Here is a 21,409-nt window from a genome sequence, read left to right as displayed (position 1 = left end):
GATTAAAATGAGGCAGGTGAGGTGAGTAGGAAAGTGCATGCATGCCGAGGGCTCCCCATGTCTCTCTGACCAAGAACGATCTGTGCCTATATGACAGTGCGTGGAACAAGCCAGAAGTGCCAAGGAGCTAACCCTCCAAAATAGTGAGGGATGAGAGTTGGTGTTGACCTGTGCCAGCTTCCTTGTCCCTTGCTGAGATGATGCTGAGCTGTGTGCTACATACCTAGTAGATTGTTGGATTGTGTCCTACCTCTATAAAACCTGCCCTGATCTCTTCAGAAGAATTAAATCTCTCTCTCTAGTGCTTCTTTTTCTCTTTAGCCATATCTTTTTATACTTTTCACTTATATTACAGCATTAGGTACGTCCTTTGCATCACAAGTCCTTTTCTTGCATTGTCAGTGCCAGGTGAGAGAGGAAGAGGAGGTTTTGGTGGGCCGGGTGGGGAATGAATGGGAGGAAATGTAATGAGGACGGAGGACTTGCTCTGGGCCAGGCCCTGGTGGATACTTTATGTATATCATCTCATTTAATCCTCACAAACACTCATCATGATGGATAACTTTTAGTCTCAGTTTGCAGATGAAGAAACTGAGTGTCAGAGAGATTAAGTTATTTGCATAGGGACTCCTAGCTCAGAGGATTCCCCATTAGACTCTGTAGCTGGTACTGTTCATACTCCACGAGGCTGCCTTGCAAGTGTCTGAAGCCTGAATATACGTGTCACTGAGGTGTGGAGGGAAGATGGAGAGAGAGCCGGGGTAAGCTGCCAGAGAGCAGCCATTTCCCCTGGCTCTGGGGGATCTGGACTACAAACACAGTAGCTTCACCCTGGAAGCCTGAGACATGACTCAGTAGATCTTGACAATAAGAAGAGGTAGGTCTGACACTCTCTTGTTAGGCCGCTGGCCAACAGAGAGAATCCTTAGACCTTAATCTCTCAGTTGTGTAATTTGGTGATGTGTGAGGGAATCATCCCCGGTCTACCCGGGGCCCACATGAGCTTTGATAGGTAACTATACTTCTCTAGCCTCCAGTTCTCCTGGGCTGTGCCAGTGCCTTTTTTTCTTTTTTCTTTTTTTGTCTTTGAAGGAGGTCTTCTTTTAGGTACAACTATTTTCCAGAGGATGAGATGACATAATAGTGGAAGATGGTTATAATTTCATCCTTGCAGAATTGTCTTCCCCATTTGGAAGCAATTATATATTTGAGCCAGTTTGGTGAGCTCATGAGCTATAATCCCCAACTTTCTCTCTCTGGTCTGGGCCTAGATCTTTCTATGCTGCAGGCATTTCCAGTGATAGGTTCCTTTATAATTCCCCTCTTCTAAAACCTTACTATCTTGTTTCCTCTTACCTTCTTATGTTTTGTCCATCCAAGTCTTTGTTCTAACTTAGGCAGCACATGGTAAAGCTATGGGAGGGTAGACTATCATGCTCCTAAAAGGCAAAGAACCTGTCTTGTTTGGCTTGGTCCTCCAGTACCAGACTGGGTGCTGTACTCCTCTCTCAACTCTGTTCAAATGAGATGATAAATACCATGGCATTGATCTGATGTTCAGCCAACCTTACAGCCTTCCACATTCCCACTACCCCCACATGGGCATTGGGCCACTTCTGGTAGGCCCTAACTCTTTCCCTGGCAGGTAGAAGTGGTGACAGGGAACAGTAAAGGCTCTGGATTGGTTGAGGGGGAAACTGAAAGTAGAGGCCATTGTGTCCCACTCTCCACTTAGAACTCCTTGTCAGAGCTCATAGCAGCCTATACATCAACATGGGGCCCATGTAGAGATGAGAGATGGTGACATAGTGTCTTTAGGTAGAGAGAAGGCTGGAGACAGTGTCTCTTTCAAGTCTTTCTTGTCTCTTGTGGGCAGGGTAGAGATTCTAAATGGCCCTCATATTCCTTGTGGGTAGCTGTGTTGTGAACCAGGTGCAGGGACAGGGCTGTGAAAGTGACGGTGTGGACAATTTAGACCAGGGGCCAGATGAAGAATGTGACAGACACTCAGAGGTGAGACCTGAGGGGACCTGGGTCAGCAAGAGAGGGCCCTCCCTGGCCAGGGTGGGCTACTGAGAGGATAGACCATGGGTGCAGTGGACACAGCCTTCAGTGGTGGATACCAGCTGGATACTCAGGGACCCCACAGGGTGAGGGAGATCTCTGGAGAGGCCATTGAGAATCCAGTGCTCAACACCGAGTGGGTTCACAGATCTGGGCCCCCTCTTCCTGCTGCCAGAGGACACTAGCACCCCATTCCCAACCTGGAAGCCATCTTGATTGCCAGAAGGAAGAGGAGGCAAAACAAAAATAGTGCATTTATCTAAAAGACATTAATTTAACTGGAGATTGTTGTAGAGCAAAAGAGAGAAAGCTACCTTAAATCATCAGGTTTAAGGATCCCTTTCTTGTACCTCTGGAATGGAGGCATCATAGAGATTAAAGGAAGCTCAGGAACATTTTTTGTGTGTGTGTGTTTGTTTATTGTTGCTATTGTTTGTACATCTAAACTCTATTTATGAATTTTAAACTAACTCTAAAATGAATACATTTTAAACACTTAAGATGTGTCAGGATACTCTGCTAGGGATTTTGAAGGTGATCATCATATCCTGAATTCTGCTCCTCCTTCTGGTTTTATCTTTTCAGGTATGAAGAAATATTTAGTGAGGTCCTTGAGGGTAAGGGTGGCAACTTTTTCCTTTCTGTATCCTCCATAGTCTAGCACATAGTAAGTGCACAATAATTTCTGGTTGTTTGACTGGTTTTGATTTGTGACTCTCGTCTAAAGCCTAGAGATACTCTAAAACACGGGCCTCTCCCTTCAACTTACAGCACCAGCATTATCCTCATCTAAACCTAGTGAGTTCCTGTACAACATAGGTTACCCCTCTAATGTTTTGCATAGACCTCAATGAAGTGGCTGTCCGTTGGCTAGAATTACCCTTGCAGAATGGTTTCCTCTCCTCCATATGATGAAGAGGGTCAGCTGATTGCACGTTAGGATTCCTTCACACTCTTCACATTCTGTGAGTTCAATTACCCGGTAGGGACGGTCTTCAGATTCCTAATACATTGTCCTGGGTTACCATGGATCCTTGGAGTCTGCTTCGAACTGAGAACCACTCATCTCGGCTATCTCATTTTTTAAAAAAGATTTTTATTTAAAAAAAATAATAATAATAAATAAAGATTTTTATTTATTTATCTATTCATGAGAGACAGAGGGAGAGAGAGGCAGAGACACAGGCAGAGGGGGAAGCAGACCCCCCGCAAGGGGCCTGATGCGGGACTCGATCCCGGATCCCAGGATCGCGCCCTGAGCTGAAGGCAGATGCTCAACCGCTGAGCCACCCAGGCATCCCTCAGCCATCCTATTTTAAGGCTGCTCTTCTATTCAAAACTCTTTAAAAATATATTTATTTATTTTAGAGAAGGGGGAAGAGAGAGGAGAGAGAGACCCTCAAACTGACTCCTCGCTGAGAGCAGAGCCTGATGCAGGGCTTGCTCCCAGGACCCTGAGATCCTGGCCTGAGCTGAAATCATCAGACACTTAACCAACTGAGCCACCAGGGTGCCCCTCCTATTCAAAAATCTTAATGTGAAATTGGAAACAATTAAAAATATTTTTTAAACCACATTGTTTTTACATAAAGTAGTTTCAAAGGCTCTTCAAGTTATAATGAAACCAATGTATCTCTCGATTTTTAAATTTATAAAAGCTCCAGAAGTGGGTTTTCCTGACTGGTAAATCAGCCAGTTGCCAGTGTTAGCCTTGCCTTGCCCTTCATGGAAAAGTCCCAATATCTCATGGTAGGATCCAGTAGCAACAGCTCCTAATACTGAACATGAAAAATATGAGCAGCAGCTGCAACCCAACTGGATATTTGTGTAAGTCTTCATGGTTTACAGAGCACCTGGGCATACATCATCTCGCCATGTCCTCAATGACATAGGCCAAGAGCATTGCAATATCCTCCCTCAGCTGATGAGAAGATTGAAGCTTAAAGCAATGGGTAAATTTCAAAGTTATTCAGCAAGAAATAGTATCAAAGTTCTGAAAGCAGTTCTCCAGAACTCTGTCCTCTACCCCAGCGTGCACAGAGTGCTTGCTTTTGGCCATATGACTATGCTGTAGCCAAGATCCATAACAGTGGTGATTTTAATCATAAGGAATGTCCTTTTAGACCAGGGATTGGCAGACCTTTTCTATGAAGAGCCAGATAATATTTTTGGAATATTGGGCCATACACAGTCTCTGTGGCAACTACTCAACTCTGTTGATGTAGGCAAAGCAGCCATAGGCAATATGTAAATAGGCGTGGCTTTGCACCAATAAAACTTTTATTACAGACACAGTTGGTGGGCGGGCTTTGGACCGTGGGCTGTAGTTTACACATCCCTGATCTCTAGACCAAGCAGAAGTGGTGTAGTACATACCATCATTTATATGACAACCATCACTTGCCTTTTTTTTTTTAAGATTTTATTTATTTATTTGGGAGAGAGAGAGAGAGAGAGAGAGAGAGAGAGAGAGAACACGAGTACACTAGCATGGGGAAGAGGCAGAGGCAGAGAGAGGGAGAAGTAGGCTCCCTGCTGAGCAGGGAGGCCAACCTGGGATTCAGTCCCAGGATTCTGGGATCATGACCTGAGTCGAAGGCAGGTGTCCATTCAACTGAGCCACCCAGGCACCCCCATTCCTTGCTTTTTACTTGTTGGCAGAGCCCTGGCTTCATAGGGTACTCACCTCTTTCCACATCACTCAGGAGTAAATCCTATTTGTTCTAAGCCAACTGTGGAAATACTGTTCCTTGTCAGTGTTTGATTTAGGAGTGGGCATGTGACTCCCTTTTGACCAATAAGACAAATGGGAAAAATCTGCTGGGAGAAATTTCCCCACTCTTCAGTTGAGACTCAAGGAGAAATAGTTCTTCCTCATGACCCACACTGTCCAATATGATCACCAGTAGGCAGCACATGTGGCTGTTAAATGTAAATTAATTAAAATTAAATGAAATTAAAAATTCAGTTCTTCAGTCACGCTAATCACATTTTAAGTGCTCCGTAGTCACAGGGGGCTAGAGGTTGCTGGGCTGGACAGTGCAGGTGCAGAATACTTCCCATCATCAAGTTCTGCTGGATAGTGCTGTATCCAGACAATTTTGTGTCTGGATTTGATGTCTGAAACAGTGGTAGCTGTCTTCAGAACATTGAGAGGAGGTAGCAAGTGCCAGTGGAAAATGTGGATGACCTGAGATTTTGAAGACGTTGAGTCCCTGAATGAACAGCATGCTGAGGATGAAAGAACAGAAGGATGGAAAGGACCTGGGTCTCCCTCAGCTGCAGGACCAACCCTGGAACTGTCTGCTTTTGGGTTTCTTGTTAAATGGGCTCACTGAATGTCCTTAGTGTTATGGTACTTTTAATCGGGTATTCTGTGACTTGCCCCTGAAAGCATTCTTTTTTTTTTTTTTTTTCCCTGAAAGCATTCTAATGAATATAAGAGTGCACTTGACGGGATGCGCTCTGGGTGTTATTCTGTATGTTGACAAATTGAACACGAATAAAAAATAAATTTATTTTTTTTTAAAAAAAGATAGTCTATCTTTCTTAAAATAAAAAAATATTTTTCTTCCAAGAAAAAAAGAAGAGTTAACTTTACTAGGTTTATAGTTAACTCTTGAGAAACAACAACATGAGGGTTAGGGGTGCCTGATCCCTGTACAGCCAAAAATTCGCATATAACTTTGACTCCCCAGAAGCTTAACTACTAATAGCCTACTGTTGACTGGAAGCCTTAATGATAACATACACAGTCAATTAATGCATATTTTGTATGTTATATGCATTATACATTATATTTTTATGATAAAGTAAGCTGGAGAAAGGAAAGTGTTATTAAGAAAATCATAAGGAGGGGCTCCTGGGTGGCTCAGTCAGTTAAGCACCTGCCTTCAGCTCAGGTCATGATCCCGGGGTCCTGGGATTGAGCCCCACATCAGGTTCCCTGCTCAGCAGGGAGCCTGCTTTTCCCTCTCCCTCTGCCCCTCCCTACCACTTGTGCTTTCTCTCTCTTAAATAAATAAAGAAAATCTTAAGAAAAGAAAGAAAGAAAGAAAGAAAGAAAGAAAGAAAGAAAGAAAAGAAAGAAAGAAAGAAAGAAAGAAAGAAAGAAAGAAAGAATAATAAGGAAGAGAAAATACATTTGTAGTACTGGCCTGTATTTATTGAAAAAATCTGTGTGTCAGTGGACCCATGCAGTTCAAAACCATGCTGTTCAAGGGTCATGCTACATGTCACATCATTTTAAATGCTTCATATGTTTCCTGACAATAGTGACAATCAGATGTTAATCCCTTGTTTCTTAGATGAGGGAACTGAGACTTGGACAGTTTGAGTCACTTCCAAGTTCACACAGCTAGAAAGTGGAGGCAGTGGGATTCTAGAACTTGTGTCCTTAACCATTTTTTTTGTGTTTAGTCCCTGAAGCAGTTGAAAATGGTTTTCATATGACTTTGACTGAAACTTAGCCATATTCATTCATCCTGAGATGAGTTTGTACCCCTAGAGGACCAGATAAAGATTGAGGGAGATCTAAAGAATAAAAGCAATAGTTCCACTGTTCTAATCTATTAGAGAGAAAGTTGATACTCCAAGAGAACATGCTATTGAAATGTACCTTGATGCAGGTGTATTCTTACTTTAAGCAGATAATGAGAAACACATTGATCTTGGTGAAAAGTCTTGTGTTCATAAGATCACAGTGCTGTAAAAAAAAACATTATTATAAGTCGAGGATGCTTTTGCAGTGATGTCTGGGGCAGTTGTGTTAGTTTCTTTTAGGAATACACTTGACTTGAAGGAAAAGTTACTTCCTTGTTGCTGTAGTATTCATTATAGTATAGAATTTTGTTAAAGAAGAAATGAAAACTATGAAATGGGCTATAGTCTTGCTTTGATGAATAAATTAGAATTGCTTACAATTATCTCATTAATTGGAGGAATAAGAACTGAACACATAATTCTTCTTATACTCTGTTGTATTTCAATCTTTTTTTTTTAATTTTTATTTATTTATGATAGTCACAGAGAGAGAGAGAGGCAGAGACACAGGCAGAGGGAGAAGCAGGCTCCACGCGCCAGGAGCCCCACGTGGGATTCGATCCCGGGTCTCCAGGATCGCGCCCTGGGCCAAAGGCAGGCGCCAAACCGCTGCGCCACCCAGGGATCCCTCTGTTGTATTTCAACTGCATAGTCTTTTTTTGTCTTGCTCCTGATATATGTTTTGTTATTACACTGATTCAGATCCATAGTAAAGTCTAACATTCTGGGTTTTAGTGGACAGGCAGGAAGGGATGGGTTTGACTTAGTGAAAAATGTTCAGTTATGGGATATTTTTGAAGTAGAATTTTATTTTCCTTTTTAAAAAGATTTTATTTATTTGAGAGAGAGCACGCATGAGCAAGAGGAGGGGCGGAAGGAGAGGAAGAAGCAGACTCCCCACTGAGTGGGGAGCCTGTCACAGGACTCGGTTCTAGGACCATGGGATCACAACTTGACTTGAAGGCAGATGCTTAACTGACTGAGCCACCCAGGCACCCTAGAAGTAGAATTTTAAAACTTCCAAGTGACCTGCATAATATCACTAGAATGTAAACATAGAGTTTGAGGCCAGGATATAATTCCAATCTGTGGCATACATAATAGGCCTTAAAAAAATTGTAACAAATGGGGGCACTTGGGTGGCACAGTTAGGCATTGGACTCTGGGTTTCAGCTCAGGTCATGATCTCAGGATTTTGAGATTAAGCCCCGTGTTGGGCTCCATGCTCAGCGTGTAGTCTATTAAGACTGACTCTGCCCTTCCCACTGATGCTCTCTTTCTCTCAAATAAAGTAAATAAATATTTATTTTTTTATTTTTAAAAGATTGTATTTATTTATTCATGAGAGGTAGAGAGAGAGAGAGAGAGAGAGAGAGAGAGAGAGAGAGAGGCAGAGACACAGGCAGAGGGAGAAGCAGGCTCCATGCAGGGAGCCTGACATGGGACTCGATCCCGGGTCTCTGGGATCAGGCCCTGGGCTGAAGGTGGCACCAAACCGCTGAGCCACCTGAGCTGCCCAGTAAACAAATCTTTTTAAAAAGTTTTAAGAAACGAGTAAACTTTGGGCAAATCCCTTCATGGTTCTGAGTTTGCTTCCTCACTTACAGCCTGAGGGTGATGACTAGTTTGGCCTCTAGTCTTTTCCCTACCCATGACCTATTTTGTAATTCATTTCTTCCAGTGAGCTCCCAAGTCCTAAAAGATACTATCTTTCAAATGAATTTTTTAAGAAAAAAAATTTCCTTATTTTTGTGTTGAACAAAGAGCTATATAACTGTATCCAGTTTTTGTGATCAGCAATAGACAACTAATACACATATAATTTTTTTAAAAATCACACTCTAATTTTCTCATGCAGCCTATTTGGATAAATAAACACTTTGAAATAATGATATCTAGTCCAAGTGACCACCTTGAACAATTTTCTAGATTTAAAAAATTGTGCTTGGTCATCTTCAAGTCTCCTTCACCTCTGAAATGAATTTCTATGAACTTCAGTTTCATGACGTGTAATGCAGAGATGGAACCCCATGATCTTTCTGGGAGATGCCTTCCTCTCATCCTAGCTATGGAAATTTGAATTAGACAAACAGCGTTGTAATAGAGAGTCCCACTAATCAATCATTAATGAATGATAAGAATGTTTTATGGTTAGATGGAAATCATATACATGCAAATTTTGGAAAGAAACTAGCTTCATGATTTTTGTTTAGATTTTATTTATTTGAGAGAGAGAGAGATTGGGAGAGAGTGGGAGGAGGAACAGATGGAGAGGGGCAAGCAGACCCTGAGCTGAGCAGAGCCTGACCCGGGGCTCCATCCCATGACCCTGAGATCGAGACCTGAGCTGAAATCAAGAGTCGGAGACTCAACCAACTGAGCCACCCTGGTGCCCCAGCTTCATGATTTTTTAAATGCCACTCTGTGAGTTACTGATCTATTGTTTGCATTAAGAAAAAAAAAACTAGATTATTACCTAAAAGTGAACTTTATCCAAAAGCACAGAATCATAATCTGTTATTAATAACAATTACAATTTATCGCTGGAACTGTGATAAAATACTTCATAAATGTAATATAATTTTATGCAAAGTAATCACCCACATTTTACAGATGCGCAAATATAAGCAGGGAAATGTTAGGAACTTACTCAAGGCAGAGTCAGGATTTGAACCCAAGTAAGTCTCCCTCAGGAGCCCAGTATCTTAATCACACTTAAAGCTTGGTTAAGGAGGCATGCTCATTCATCCATCGGAAATAAATGGACCTGGGCACTTTATTCATAGGGAGATCACCTCCAGATCAATCTTTCAATGCTCATGACAAACCAAAGACAATACAAAGTGAAGACATTAGAACATGAGCCACTAATATACAAAGGCCAAAAGGCCTGCTAGTGGTTTTCTTTTTTTTTTTTTTTAAGATTTTATTTATTCACGAGAATACAGAGAGAGAGAAAGAGAGAGAGAGAAAGAGAGAGAGAGAGAGAGAGAGAGAGAGAGAGGGAGAAGCAGGCTCCATGCAGGGAGCCCGACGTGGGACTTGATCCCAGGTCTCCAGGATCACACCCTGGGCTGAAGGCGGCACTAAACCCCTGAGCCACCCGGGCTGCCCTGCTAGTGGTTTTCTATCCAGAAGAGCTAAGCAAAGGATATGGCCTCAAAATAGAGGTAACTCAAAAATACAACTTTTCCTCTTTTTTTTCTTTAATTTTTAAAATTTCCTTAAGTAATCTTTGCCCAATGTGAGGCTTGAACTCACCATCTGGAGATCATGTCATAAGCTCTACCAACTAAGCCACCCTGGCGTCCCCAAAATACAGCTTTTCCAACTAAGTAGGCTACAACAGGAATATCCGTACTTTCAGCCTTTGTTAGTGGCTTTTACAAGTATGTAGCTGTTTATAGAAGTGGTTTGTCATATGGGAGTCCTACTCTTGAGGGTCATGAAAAAATCATAATATGAATGTTTGCTGGGAGCAAAAAACTAGGTAGGGGAGTCACAAAGAAGGGGAATTCATATATCTAGCCTCAAAGTGGCAGGGACTCCACCTCCAATTCCTATTGATTCCTTGACTTTTGACCTTGTCAATATCATGACAAAGAAAAAGAGAAAAAGTAGTGGTTGGACAGAGTAATTTTAGCATTAATTTGGCCCCATCATTAGTTTAATGGATATTAATTACTCCATGGCACTCAAATTAAATCAGCGTGGCAGAGACTGGCTGGCACCTCACCAAACTTTAATTTTTTTCTTCCTTGTCATATAGCTAGACTCTGTTACCCAGCCTTCCTTGCCATTAGGAATGGCTATGTGACTGAGTTCTGGCTAACCGATGTGGGTAGAAACAATGTTGGCCCCTTCCAGGCTTAGCCATTACAAATCTCCTGCCTGATTCCCCTCACTCTCTCTCATTCCCTGTTTGCCTGCTGGATGTTGCTCTCCGTGTTAAACATGACAGTGCCTCTGTCCTCCTGGGCCCCTCAGCAACTGCATGGAGCAGATGCCCCTCTCTCTGCCCCACCCTCCTCTCCACTCTAGGCCACTGATTGCACTTTACGTATGGAAAAGAAACTTCTATTTTTTAAGCTCCTGAAATTTTAGGATTTAATTGGTGAGCAATTTGTCTTATGTTAACTAATACATCTATGACCCTTTGGACCAGGGTTGTTGGTACATCTCTCCCATTCTGCCATTGGAAGGTGGGGTGGGGTGAGGTAGGCATCTCTTCCTTACTGAGATCATATAAGAACCCAGGTTCATACAGTCCAAGCTGGGGGAGTCTATTATGGTCCCTACTGAGATGCTCTTCATCTGATCAGGAGAGAGTCTTCAAGTGCAGAAGGCCCAGTAGAGCCATTCGTTCCCTCTGTGCCAGCCCCGGCCACTTGGACCTTCACAGTTTGACATACGGTGAAGACTATAGGTTCTGGGCTTTCTGGGCATCTTAACTTTGCCATTTATTAACTCTGACTATATCAAGGTATTGAGTCATTGTGGTTCAATCTCCTTATCTGTAAAGTAGCAGTATCTCTCACAGAACCACACGCAGATTAAATGAATTAACCCATGAAGAGATGCCTGTAAGACATCTGACACATTGTAAGAACTCTATTAAAAATGGCTATTATCACTAGAGACCAGCCAGTGATAGAGATTTTTTTTCAATAATGGGAGTATTCTGTATCTGTGCTGCCCTATACAGTAGCCACCAAGCACATGTGGCTATTGAGCACTTGAAACGTGACTGAGGAACTGGATTTTCGTTTTATTTAACTTGAATTCATTTATTATTTTTTAATTAAAAATATTTATTTATTCATGATAGAGAGAGAGAGGCAGAGACTCAGGCAGAGGGAGAAGCAGGCTCCCTATGGGGAGCCCGATGTGACTCCATCCTAGGACCCCGGGATCACATACTGAGCTGAAGGCAGACGCTCAACCACTGAGCCACTCAGGGGCCCCAGCCCCCTCACATTAACGAGGGGAGGGAGCTACTGCTCTGCTTTTGTCCACATCTCCCACATGAAGCTTTCGTGTCCCACACAATCCAGAAACATACAGAAAAGGGAATTCTGGGAAATCCAGCTTTGGCTCACCGTGATACTACATCACCAAGACACCACACATCCTGGAAAGCTAACGAGCTCAATTTTGTATCTGTTAATATTTCTAAATAAAACATGATGCTAACATCTCCCAAGGCTCTACTTAATTGTTTCTGTTCTGCAGCTGGCCCGAAGATGTTCTGAAGATCCTTGCAGCCAGCCAACATTATCTTTGAGCAGAAGGATTATGAGTAGTTTTTGAAAGTTTTTCTTTCTACTTTTCTGTGGTTTTGAATTTTCGCTGCATACACTCACATTATTAGAATTAGAAAAGAAACTAACGTTAATTTTTAGAAGCCAGCCAGGGACCCCCAGGGAGACCGTGCACCCCACTAGAGGGCACCCTAATAACATCACGATTGGCTGCGCCTTTCACTTTTGCTCTGAAACTTCGCTGGGTCTTGACTTTGTGCAAGAGCTTGAGAAACAGAAATTAGAGTCACCAGATCTCCTGAAACCCTTTGACTTCCTCCTCTTATATTTCCAAAGTGATCCCGAGGGTGTTTGAAAAACAGAAGCAACTAAAAGGAAATGGAAAGAAAGTGAAGTGGAGGGTTTGTTCAATAGAAGGGAGAACTCAGTTTTAGGAAGGTCGTGGAAGACGAGGAACAGAGGGCATGATTGTGTTCATTATGGATGGGAGCAGGGTTTCCTGTGTGTGCTCCTCGGTGCTCTAATGGTACCTATGAAGTTTGTCCTACTGTGATTATCTTCATCCCTGTTTTCTGGATGGGAAACTGCAGTGCAGGTGGTGTAAGGAAGTTGTCCAGTTACCTAGTGGCAGATTACAGAAGTTGTCCAGAATTAATAAGTCTTGGATTTGGACGTAGGCTGTCTGGGCTTCATAGACTAGCTTCTTGACCTGTTTACCGCTTGAGGGATTCAAGGCAACGTCACATGGACTGTTGAGGCTGATGCCTGTTTCCTCCACTCCCCAAATTCCCAGGGGATCCCCCCATCTTCTCATCTTACCTTAGAGTGTCTGTTGAACCTCCTTTCGTGCCAGTTTCCCAAGCACAGATTCAAGTTCTCAGCGTGTCTTGGCCAGTCTACTGCAGCAGCCTCCTCTCTGGCTGCCTCGTGTATTTTGGAGCTGTATAAAACAATACATACTGTTCTGTGCTGGGGCTGGGGAGAGTGGGGAGACTATTTTGCATCCAAGTCACTATCTTGGGCTCTGCACCCCCAGACAACCTAAACTAAGATGCCAAGGGGGTTGCTGCTTGACTATGAGATGGCAAAGAGTGGTAAGATCTGAAAGAGACTAGAAAACTCTCTGTACCCTAACTTCTAGCGCCCCCACCTCTATGTTTCCAGGTGCTTCTGCCCTTAAAACTACCAGAAGAAACTCTGGCTAACCCATAAATTACAGGTGCTTTGGCATGGAAGACTGTCACCTAACTCACAGCAGAATTATCCTAGACAGGAGTGGGAATCAGGGAGGAGAGGGGCAGCCAAGCAAAAGTTGCTTTTCTTAAGCCACATCTCTTCTGAAAATAAATAGAGATAAACCTAGAGCACGCATTCTCTCCAGGAGCAATATTGCCCCCGCAGGAGCGAACATTGGCTTTTGGAGGCAAAAAAAGTCTTACCAATTATACAGGGCTGGGACTAAGATGAGGCAAGTGAAGGGTCTAGGGCACAAAGTGTTAGGAGATGCCCACTCTTAGCACCGCATATGAGTGTGCACACCTACAAAATTATGCATAAATATGTACATATGCATTCGATGGAAGGAGATAAAGAGATGGAAAGGGTCAGGCACAGAGGGCAAATGTTCGATTTTATTTTTTTTTTTATTTTTTTTTATTTTTTTTTTTTTAATTTTTATTTATTTATGATAGTCACAGAGAGAGAGAGAGAGAGAGAGGCAGAGACACAGGCAGAGGGAGAAGCAGGCTCCATGCACCGGGAGCCCGACGTGGGATTCGATCCTGGGTCTCCAGGATCGCGCCCTGGGCCAAAGGCAGGCGCCAAACCGCTGCGCCACCCAGGGATCCCTTTTTTTTTTTTTTTTTTTTTTATTTTATTTTATTTTTTTTTACAAATGTTCGATTTTAAATAGAGTGGTCTGGATCAGCTTCTCAGCAAAGGTGACATTTGAGCAAAATTTCAAAGAGGTGCCCAGGGCATAAACCAAGGGGCTCTTGGGAGGAACAGTGTTCCAGGCAGAGGGAACAGCAAGTGCGAAGGGCGAATATGGCCCGCGTGTTGGAAGACTAGCAGGGAGACCTGTATGGCTGAGTGAGGGGAGAGTAGGAGAAGAGGTCTGGCTAGAACGTCCTCTGTGTCATGAGTATGTGGGGTGTCTCCATGTAGAAGTAAGGCAGTCTAGTAAGTGTTCAATAAAAGCCAGTGGTCACTGAAGTGTTCAATAAAGACCAAGGCCCACCTAGAATTGCCAATTGTTTGGGAAGTTCCATTAGCTCACAGCTGAAGTTTTCTCTAATGATGTCATTATTAATCGTTTAATAAAAACGTTATGTCAGAGTACTTACTGAGCAGTGTGACGTGAGATGGTCACAGCTCAAGTAAACACTTTTCTTTGGCTGTGCCAAGGAGAATTGTTTTCATTCATTTGGTTGGTTATGTAGTAAAATCTGAAAATACGTTTTTTTGGAATAGTATCTGTTGTTCCAGGCCCTGAAGAGCCAATATAATAACAAAACAATATTGTTTTGTTTGGGGTTCCCATATATGAGTGCCTAGGCGTGGCGCCTGGTTTTGAATCATCTCTCTATGGAGTAGTAATTCAATCCAGAGGAGGACGGCCACCAGATTACAAGTTTCAGCTGCGTCTAAAATATTAACGCAAGGGGGGCTAGTCATATATGTTTTATTTAGATCCACTCCTCAAAGATTAAGCCTTTAACTTTCCCATTCAACTTGGGGCACGTGTGTTGGAAGGAAATCTTCATTCGTGCTCTAACAGTCACGGGTTTGAGATATAATAAGCATCAACCCCCCTGGCATCAGAGAATGGGCAGCAAAATGAAAATGTCAGAAACGGTCAGCCGTGACCTCGCCTGACTTGCATGCAGGTAGTTTGTTGGGGAGGGGATTTCAGGAATCAGGAGTGAGGGAACAGGAAGAGGGCATTAGGAAAAATGAAAAAGCCAATAAAGGATCTGTTACTGAGGTCACTGCTGTAGGCAGTGAAGGCTCAGCATCATTGCATTTTTTTATGTTGTTCGTGACACGTATTTGAAGGGCCGTTTTAGCACACATTTGTACGGTCTGCTAAGCAATCTGTCTGCTGTGTTTGGCAGTTACGACTACTATTCCAAACTTCAGATTCTGGATAATAACCATCCAAGAAATACTCTGAAGTCTTTCCTTCATAGGCTCTGTCTCACTGCTCTCAGCTCCATTCCCTATCTTTCCCCTTCTGTGCCTTGTATCCTAGGGTCCTGCCTCCTTGCACTATTTGTGTTAAGTTCCTGCTCTTCAACTACCATTCCTGGGTTCCAGACTCATCCTTGACTGATGGAGACTCCTTAGTGATGTCATCAGTCAGTCCCCAAATATTTCTGAACATCTACCAGATGCAGGGCACTGCATTGGATTCCCAGAGAATAATAAAGCATCGAGCAGCTTCACATCTAGTTGGGAAAAACTTGAGACCTACAGTAGAAAATTTAAGTAAAGTGCCCAGTAGTGTATGTCCCACAAACAGCAAGTGGATGGTGTAGTCAAGGAATAAACTTTAGGATAAAGAGAGGACAAAGCCACCTCCACTGGCTTTTGTAGCCAGAGCATGCTTTAGAGGGTCAGAGAGCTGACCCAAGCAGGTCATCTTCTAAAACTCCCAATTTTGAAAGGGTGAAAATATGGAATTCCATTTGAAATCACCTGATTTCTAAATGTTGGTTAGTTATTCAAACTTTCAAAAACTTCCGGTGTGATTCTCACTATGTGGGCAAGATTGAACTTGCCTGGGAGCCGAATTGGGATTGAGAGCTAATGGTATGCTTTTGTTGAAGGGCTTAGTGCAATGGGCAAGAAGTCAAAATGTAAAGAACATTAAGATCCTTTCCAATGAGAAGATTCTGGGGCTCTAATATTTCAGTCACGTATGAGGTGATCAAAACCTGGGCTTGGAAGTTGGCAGTGGGCAAGGAAAGAAGGGACAGATGAGGGAGAAATTAGGGAATATTAATAATAATACCCTACATTTACATACTAGTTTATGGTCTACAGAGTTTGTCATTGGAAGCAGGACAGAATGGAGGCTCAGAGGGTAGGCTCTGAAGTTGGACTGCCTGAGTTCAAATGTCAGCTGTACAGTGAATTACTGGTGGGGCCCAGTACACCTTACCCGGACTGTTTCTCAAGCACTAAAATGGATTGATGCTAATGAATTCACATATCTCATGGAGTTGTTGGCTGCTTAAATAATATATTGCATATAAGGGTTAAGCCTGGCTCACGGGAAGCATCAACTACTATTTTCTATGTATCACACATACATCATCTCTCTTTAATCCTTGCAATAGCCCCATGTTATGGGGAGAAGAATGCATGGGAAGGATGCCTGGACATAGAGGTGGGGGGTGGGGGAAAGGGAGGGGTCAGAGGTAACGGTCAAAGAGTAAACATTTGGTTTGTACACTCAGCTCTCCTGCTGAAACAAACTCTGGGTTTCCACGCCCTTCACTTAACCCCTGTGGGATTTATTTTTTCCATTGAGGGTGGTTCCTTGCAACTCCTATTTTCTATAGTTTAAAAAAACTGGATTTCTGAGTATGGTAGGAAGAATAATGGCTCCTCAAAGATGTGTCCCTGCCCTAATACCTGGGATCTGCAAATATGTTACCTTATATAACAAAAGGGACTTTGCAGGTGTGATTGAAGTTAAGGACTGTTGAGATGGGGAGATTATCACGGATTACCTGGGTGGGCCCAGTCTAATCGTGGGAGTTCTTAAAAGTGGAAGAGGAAGGCAGAAGAGTGAGTGAGAAGGATGCCCCAGGTGAAGGAGTCCCCCTCCCATTCCATCCCACTGCTGCTGTCTTTGAAGATGGAGGAATGAGGCATGAACAGAGAAATGTGAGTAGCTTCTAGACTGGGAATGGCTCTTAATTTATAGCCAAGAAGCAAATGAGTATGTTGGTCCTACAACTGCAAGGAACTGAATCCTGTAGTAACCCAGATAAGCAGGACACAGATTCTCCCCTAGAGCTTCCAGAAAAGAATGTAGCCTTTTGACACCCTGATTTTAATCTGGTGAGACCAGTATTGGACTCCTGACCTAGAACTCTAGCATCATACATTCGTCTTGTCTTAAACTGCTAAGTTCAGTGGAGGTAATATGTTATAGCAGCAGCAGGGAGCTAATATACTGAGATTTCCACCTTAAATTATTTGGCTGATGTTATCAGCAACACTGTCAAATTCGAGAAGTCAGCAGGTATGGAAATGAGGAGAGGTGGTGAGCGAGGAGTTCTGGGATATATGGAATTGGAGAGGCAAACACAGTAAGGCGTTCACATGGCAGTGCTTAGACCACACTTGGCTGCATGGGATTGGAGTTGAGGAGGTGGTGACAATAGCTGAAAGAAAGTGCCAGGAAGGTGACGGAGGAGAAGAGACTTTGTTGAGAGGCTGGTGTCTTGAGTTTCCAGTTGCTGTCTTTGGCTTTCATTCTAAGCATATGCATGCCAAACTCCTGCTCATCATAATTGGAATATATGGACTATGTTTTAAAAAAATCACTAGAATCATAACTGGGTAAATTTTATAGACAGACCATAAGAATTTTATTTATGTATTAATTTTTTAAAAGATTTATTTATTTTAGAGAGAGAAAGAGAAGAGGGAGCAGGGTGGGGTGGAGCAAAGGGAGAGGGAGGGAGAAACTCAAGCAGACTCCCCACTGAGTATGGAGCCCCGACTTGGGGCTCAGTCCCACAACCCTGAGATCATGACCTGAGGTGAAACCAAGAGTTGGATGCTCGAGCCACCCGGGCACCCCCAATAATTTTATTTATTGACTTAAATGGAGACTTCAATAAATGAATAATGCTTTAAAATGTGCTCTTTGTAGGTTTCCAAAGGAAAATCTGAAAAATTTAAATGTTTTTCCTTTCTTTGTTTATGAATCCTTGTAACAATGGAAATGTTTTGTCTCCTAAGAATGGCATGGAGCTCAACTATATGACTCAGTGGAAATGACGACCACCTCTTTGGTTGTAAGAAATGGGAAGTGAATTAGGAGAGCACCCAAGAGAAACAGGCTGATAGTCAGGAAAATGTAAGGCCTATGGGAACATCTCTGTTTTGGACCAGGAGGAGTGATGTGGAGTATTATAATGAGAGACAGAAAAAAATGAATAAAATGTTAGTCACTAAGCAATCAGGCCCCTAGAAGGAAAAAAAATGCCAAAAGAAAAAAAGTGGACAATAACAATTTGAGAATCTCTGGCTTTTATTAACCAGATTTCCTCCTTTCATCAGTGTAGATTGTTGCTGGGAGCCCTGCAAGGTTCCAAGATGGAAGAGGCCAGCTCTGCCTATGGGGTCAGAGGATTTAGCAGTGGAGGAGGTTGGAACTATTGGCGGCTATGGTCAGCCACTGGTAAATTTGTAGAGGCAGCAATATAAGCCTCTGTTGACCTTGAACATCACTCTCCACCCCTCTTTCCTGGTATGCAACTCTTCCTCAGGCCTTCATGCTCTTCTCTGCCTGTGCCACAGTCCTGGCCCACTCCACCTCACCTACCCACACTGACAAGTGCCATTCTCAGAGTAGCTCATACTGAATATTGATTCTTCCCAGTACTTTTCAACATGGTTCAGTATGGTAGGTCTTTACTACATGATCGGAAAAATTCACCCGGTTAGAGGTAATTCATTCTAAGGTGTGTATGACTGATTTTCCCTTAATGCTCCTAAGAGTATTTTAAAAATTAAGCTGTTAACAGACACTTTAACTGGTGGAATGTTAAAGTAGCCTGAGAGAGATATTGGAGGACAGAGACTAAGAGGAGGCAACTCCAATTAAATTGAGGCATCAAGGCACTAACTATTGTGCGTACATTTGCCTTGTTGGCTGTGGAGTAATTGGGAACTTGAGCACTCATTCAGTCTTGTTTTCAAGCAGAATTGTATTTTAATGATCCCATAAAATAATCAGTACCCTACCACCACTTCAGAAAAATGGGCTCCTGGAGCCTACAAGCTATGTTTCACTGTGCAATTTTAATTTCCAAATATGCATATTTTTTTAAAGGATGAATTTATTGGGGCACCTGCGTGGCTCAGTCGGTTAAGTATCTGCCTTCAGCTCAGGTCATGATCCCGGAGTCCTGGAATTGAGCCCCTCATTGGGCTCCCTTCTCAGTGGGGAATCTGCTTCTCCTCCCTGTGCCCCTCCCCCAGCTTGTGTTCTTTCTCTCTCTCTGTCAAATAAATAAATAAAATCTTCAAAAAAAAGAGATAGATTTATTTAGTTTAGAGAGAGAGCGAGAGAGCACTCTTGAGAGAGGCAGAGAGAGAGAGAATCTCAAGCAGACTCCCTGCCGAGCAGGGAGCCTGACATGGGGCTTGATCCCACAACCCCTGAGATCACAACCCAAGCTGAAATGAAGAGTCCCAACACCCAGTCAGCTGAGCCACCCTGGCACCTCCATACATATTCAAAATTGTGTTTTAAGATACCCACTATAGAAATAATCATTCCTTTGTAATTAAATTTTTTTAAATTTTAAGATAATACCTCACATGGGTGAGAGTTTGGGAAAGTAACACTCATGTGCTGCAGAGGGTTGTATAAATTGGTTTGTTTTCTGTAGGGCATTTTGGCAATCAAAATCATGGAATTTCTGAAGGAAGCAGCCAAGTATGTATTGCAAAAATTTAGCCAAATTTATTGCAACATTGTTTATAATCATGAAAAATTGTATGTATTAAAGTGAAATTTGTTGTGTAAATTAATGGTATATCCAGTCAATGAAATGTTATACAGTGATCACAAGTGTTATTGTGGAAAGTTGCTTAATGATATAGAACAATGTTCAAGATACACTGTCATGAGAAAAATCAGGTTACAAATTATGTAATATGATCTTTCTCACACATATAAATACATATCATACATATAGACATATAAACATGGAGAAAGAGAGTGAGCAAAGAATCTATGCCAAAATGTTAATGTCATTTATATCTGGGTGGTGAAATTATAGGTGGTTTTAATTTTCTTTTTTGTTTATCAGTAATTTATCTGTAGTTGCTCCCGTAAGTGTGTGTTGTTTTTCAGAGAGAAAAAAATAGAATCCCTTTTAAGGAATCTGAGCATCCTCGGAAAGTAAATATCAGCAGTTCTTGTAAACTTGTTATAAACCCAGAGGCATCTGAGCTGGTTTAACTCCTAAGAAAGAAGTAGTGGCTTACTAGGTATACCGTAAAGGCTGTGCTAATAGGTATACAAGGAAGCACGGTTAATGAAAGCTTAGTTTATGCAGATGTATACCTTTACTTTTACAAATTCTTTTCTTTTTCTTAAAGATTTTTATTTATTTATTTTAGAGGGAGAGAGAATCTCAAGCAGACTCCCTGCTGAGGGGGTTGGGCTTGATCCCACTACCCTGAGATCATGACCTGAGTGGAAATGGAGTCCGACGCTTCACCCACTGAACCACCCAGGCACCCATTTACTTTTACAAATTCTAATGAATATTAGCTGACAATTGAAGTTCTTAGTCATCATTTTAAGTTTCAAATACACTTATATTTGTGATTATATAACAGAATAGAGAGAGCACCGTCACCATTTAAATTGGAAGAATTGCTTCACCAGAGATGTGTCTGTAGAGAATTGAGTTGAGAAGTACTGATGAGGCGGTTGAAGAGAATAGTAAATTAATACACTGCCCTCTTTTGGTAGCCATTTGGAACTCATTTTACATTCAGTCCTGTTAAAGATGTTCATCTACAAATTCATGCACAAACTAACTTTAAATAACCTTTTTCCTCAACAGAGAATGCTGATAATTCCAGTTTGTTATCACCATCTGGTAAGACTATTTTTTCATGGCTTTGGGGAATTTCAGGAAAATATTTCAAAAGTTCTCCATGCAGTATGGCATGTAGTCAGATACAGCAAAATTGCTTTTTTCCATGCAGGTTGATTCAATTCTGTCATGAAACCTACAACTGAAAAGTCAATAGCACACATAGACAAGAGGACAGACATCTTGGTCCCCCCACATTTATGGACAAAGCTGAGGAATAAATTCTGGGTTTTCATTTGGAGGCCTGCTTAAGTTCTTCAATGTTATTTTTAGTCTAGTTCACAGGTCTCTGAAGAGTATCAAGAACCTGCCGAATGTTCCTGCATATTTGAGGGATGAGATGTTCTCTTAAATATACTTCCTCAGTCGCTTTTGAACAAACACTTTTCAAAGGACTTCTGAGGGCTTAGCCCCCAGAGAATGGGAAGGCAAATAAAGAGAGAGTTTTAACTAGGATCCTCTTGGCAGGAACCAGTAGAACCCACATTTGAGACTGCTAGCCAGAACCGGAACTGAACTCAGTGATAAAATGGTCCAGCCCTGTATGGTGAGAGATGACAAGATAGTGAAGCCCGAGTAACTTACCTAAGGTCACACAGCTTCCTGGCCCCGTTATGCACAGGCAGCACATGGCTTTTCTGCCTCCTCCTGCATTCTTTCTGGTATACCATATGTTGTAGA

At 42.3% G+C, this 21,409-nt stretch overlaps 1 protein-coding gene across 4 annotated transcripts in view; it reads left to right on the top strand.

Annotated features, from left to right (window-relative positions):
• The window catches only part of ADGRG2 (adhesion G protein-coupled receptor G2), a 128,367-nt gene that overhangs the window by 61,660 nt on the left and 45,298 nt on the right, over window positions 1–21,409 (top strand). For all 4 annotated transcript variants that reach the window (XM_041742311.1, XM_041742310.1, XM_041742309.1 and 1 more), the window contains exon 4: window positions 20,696–20,731. In XM_041742311.1, the coding sequence (XP_041598245.1) occupies window positions 20,696–20,731 (36 nt within the window). The remainder of the gene's footprint in view (window positions 1–20,695; window positions 20,732–21,409) is intronic.

Source organism: Vulpes lagopus, chromosome X, assembly GCF_018345385.1.
Source record: "Vulpes lagopus strain Blue_001 chromosome X, ASM1834538v1, whole genome shotgun sequence".
Taxonomy (NCBI): Eukaryota; Metazoa; Chordata; class Mammalia; order Carnivora; family Canidae; genus Vulpes; species Vulpes lagopus.
Note: the sequence above shows the minus strand (reverse complement) of the source record. Positions and strands in the feature narration are given on the sequence as shown.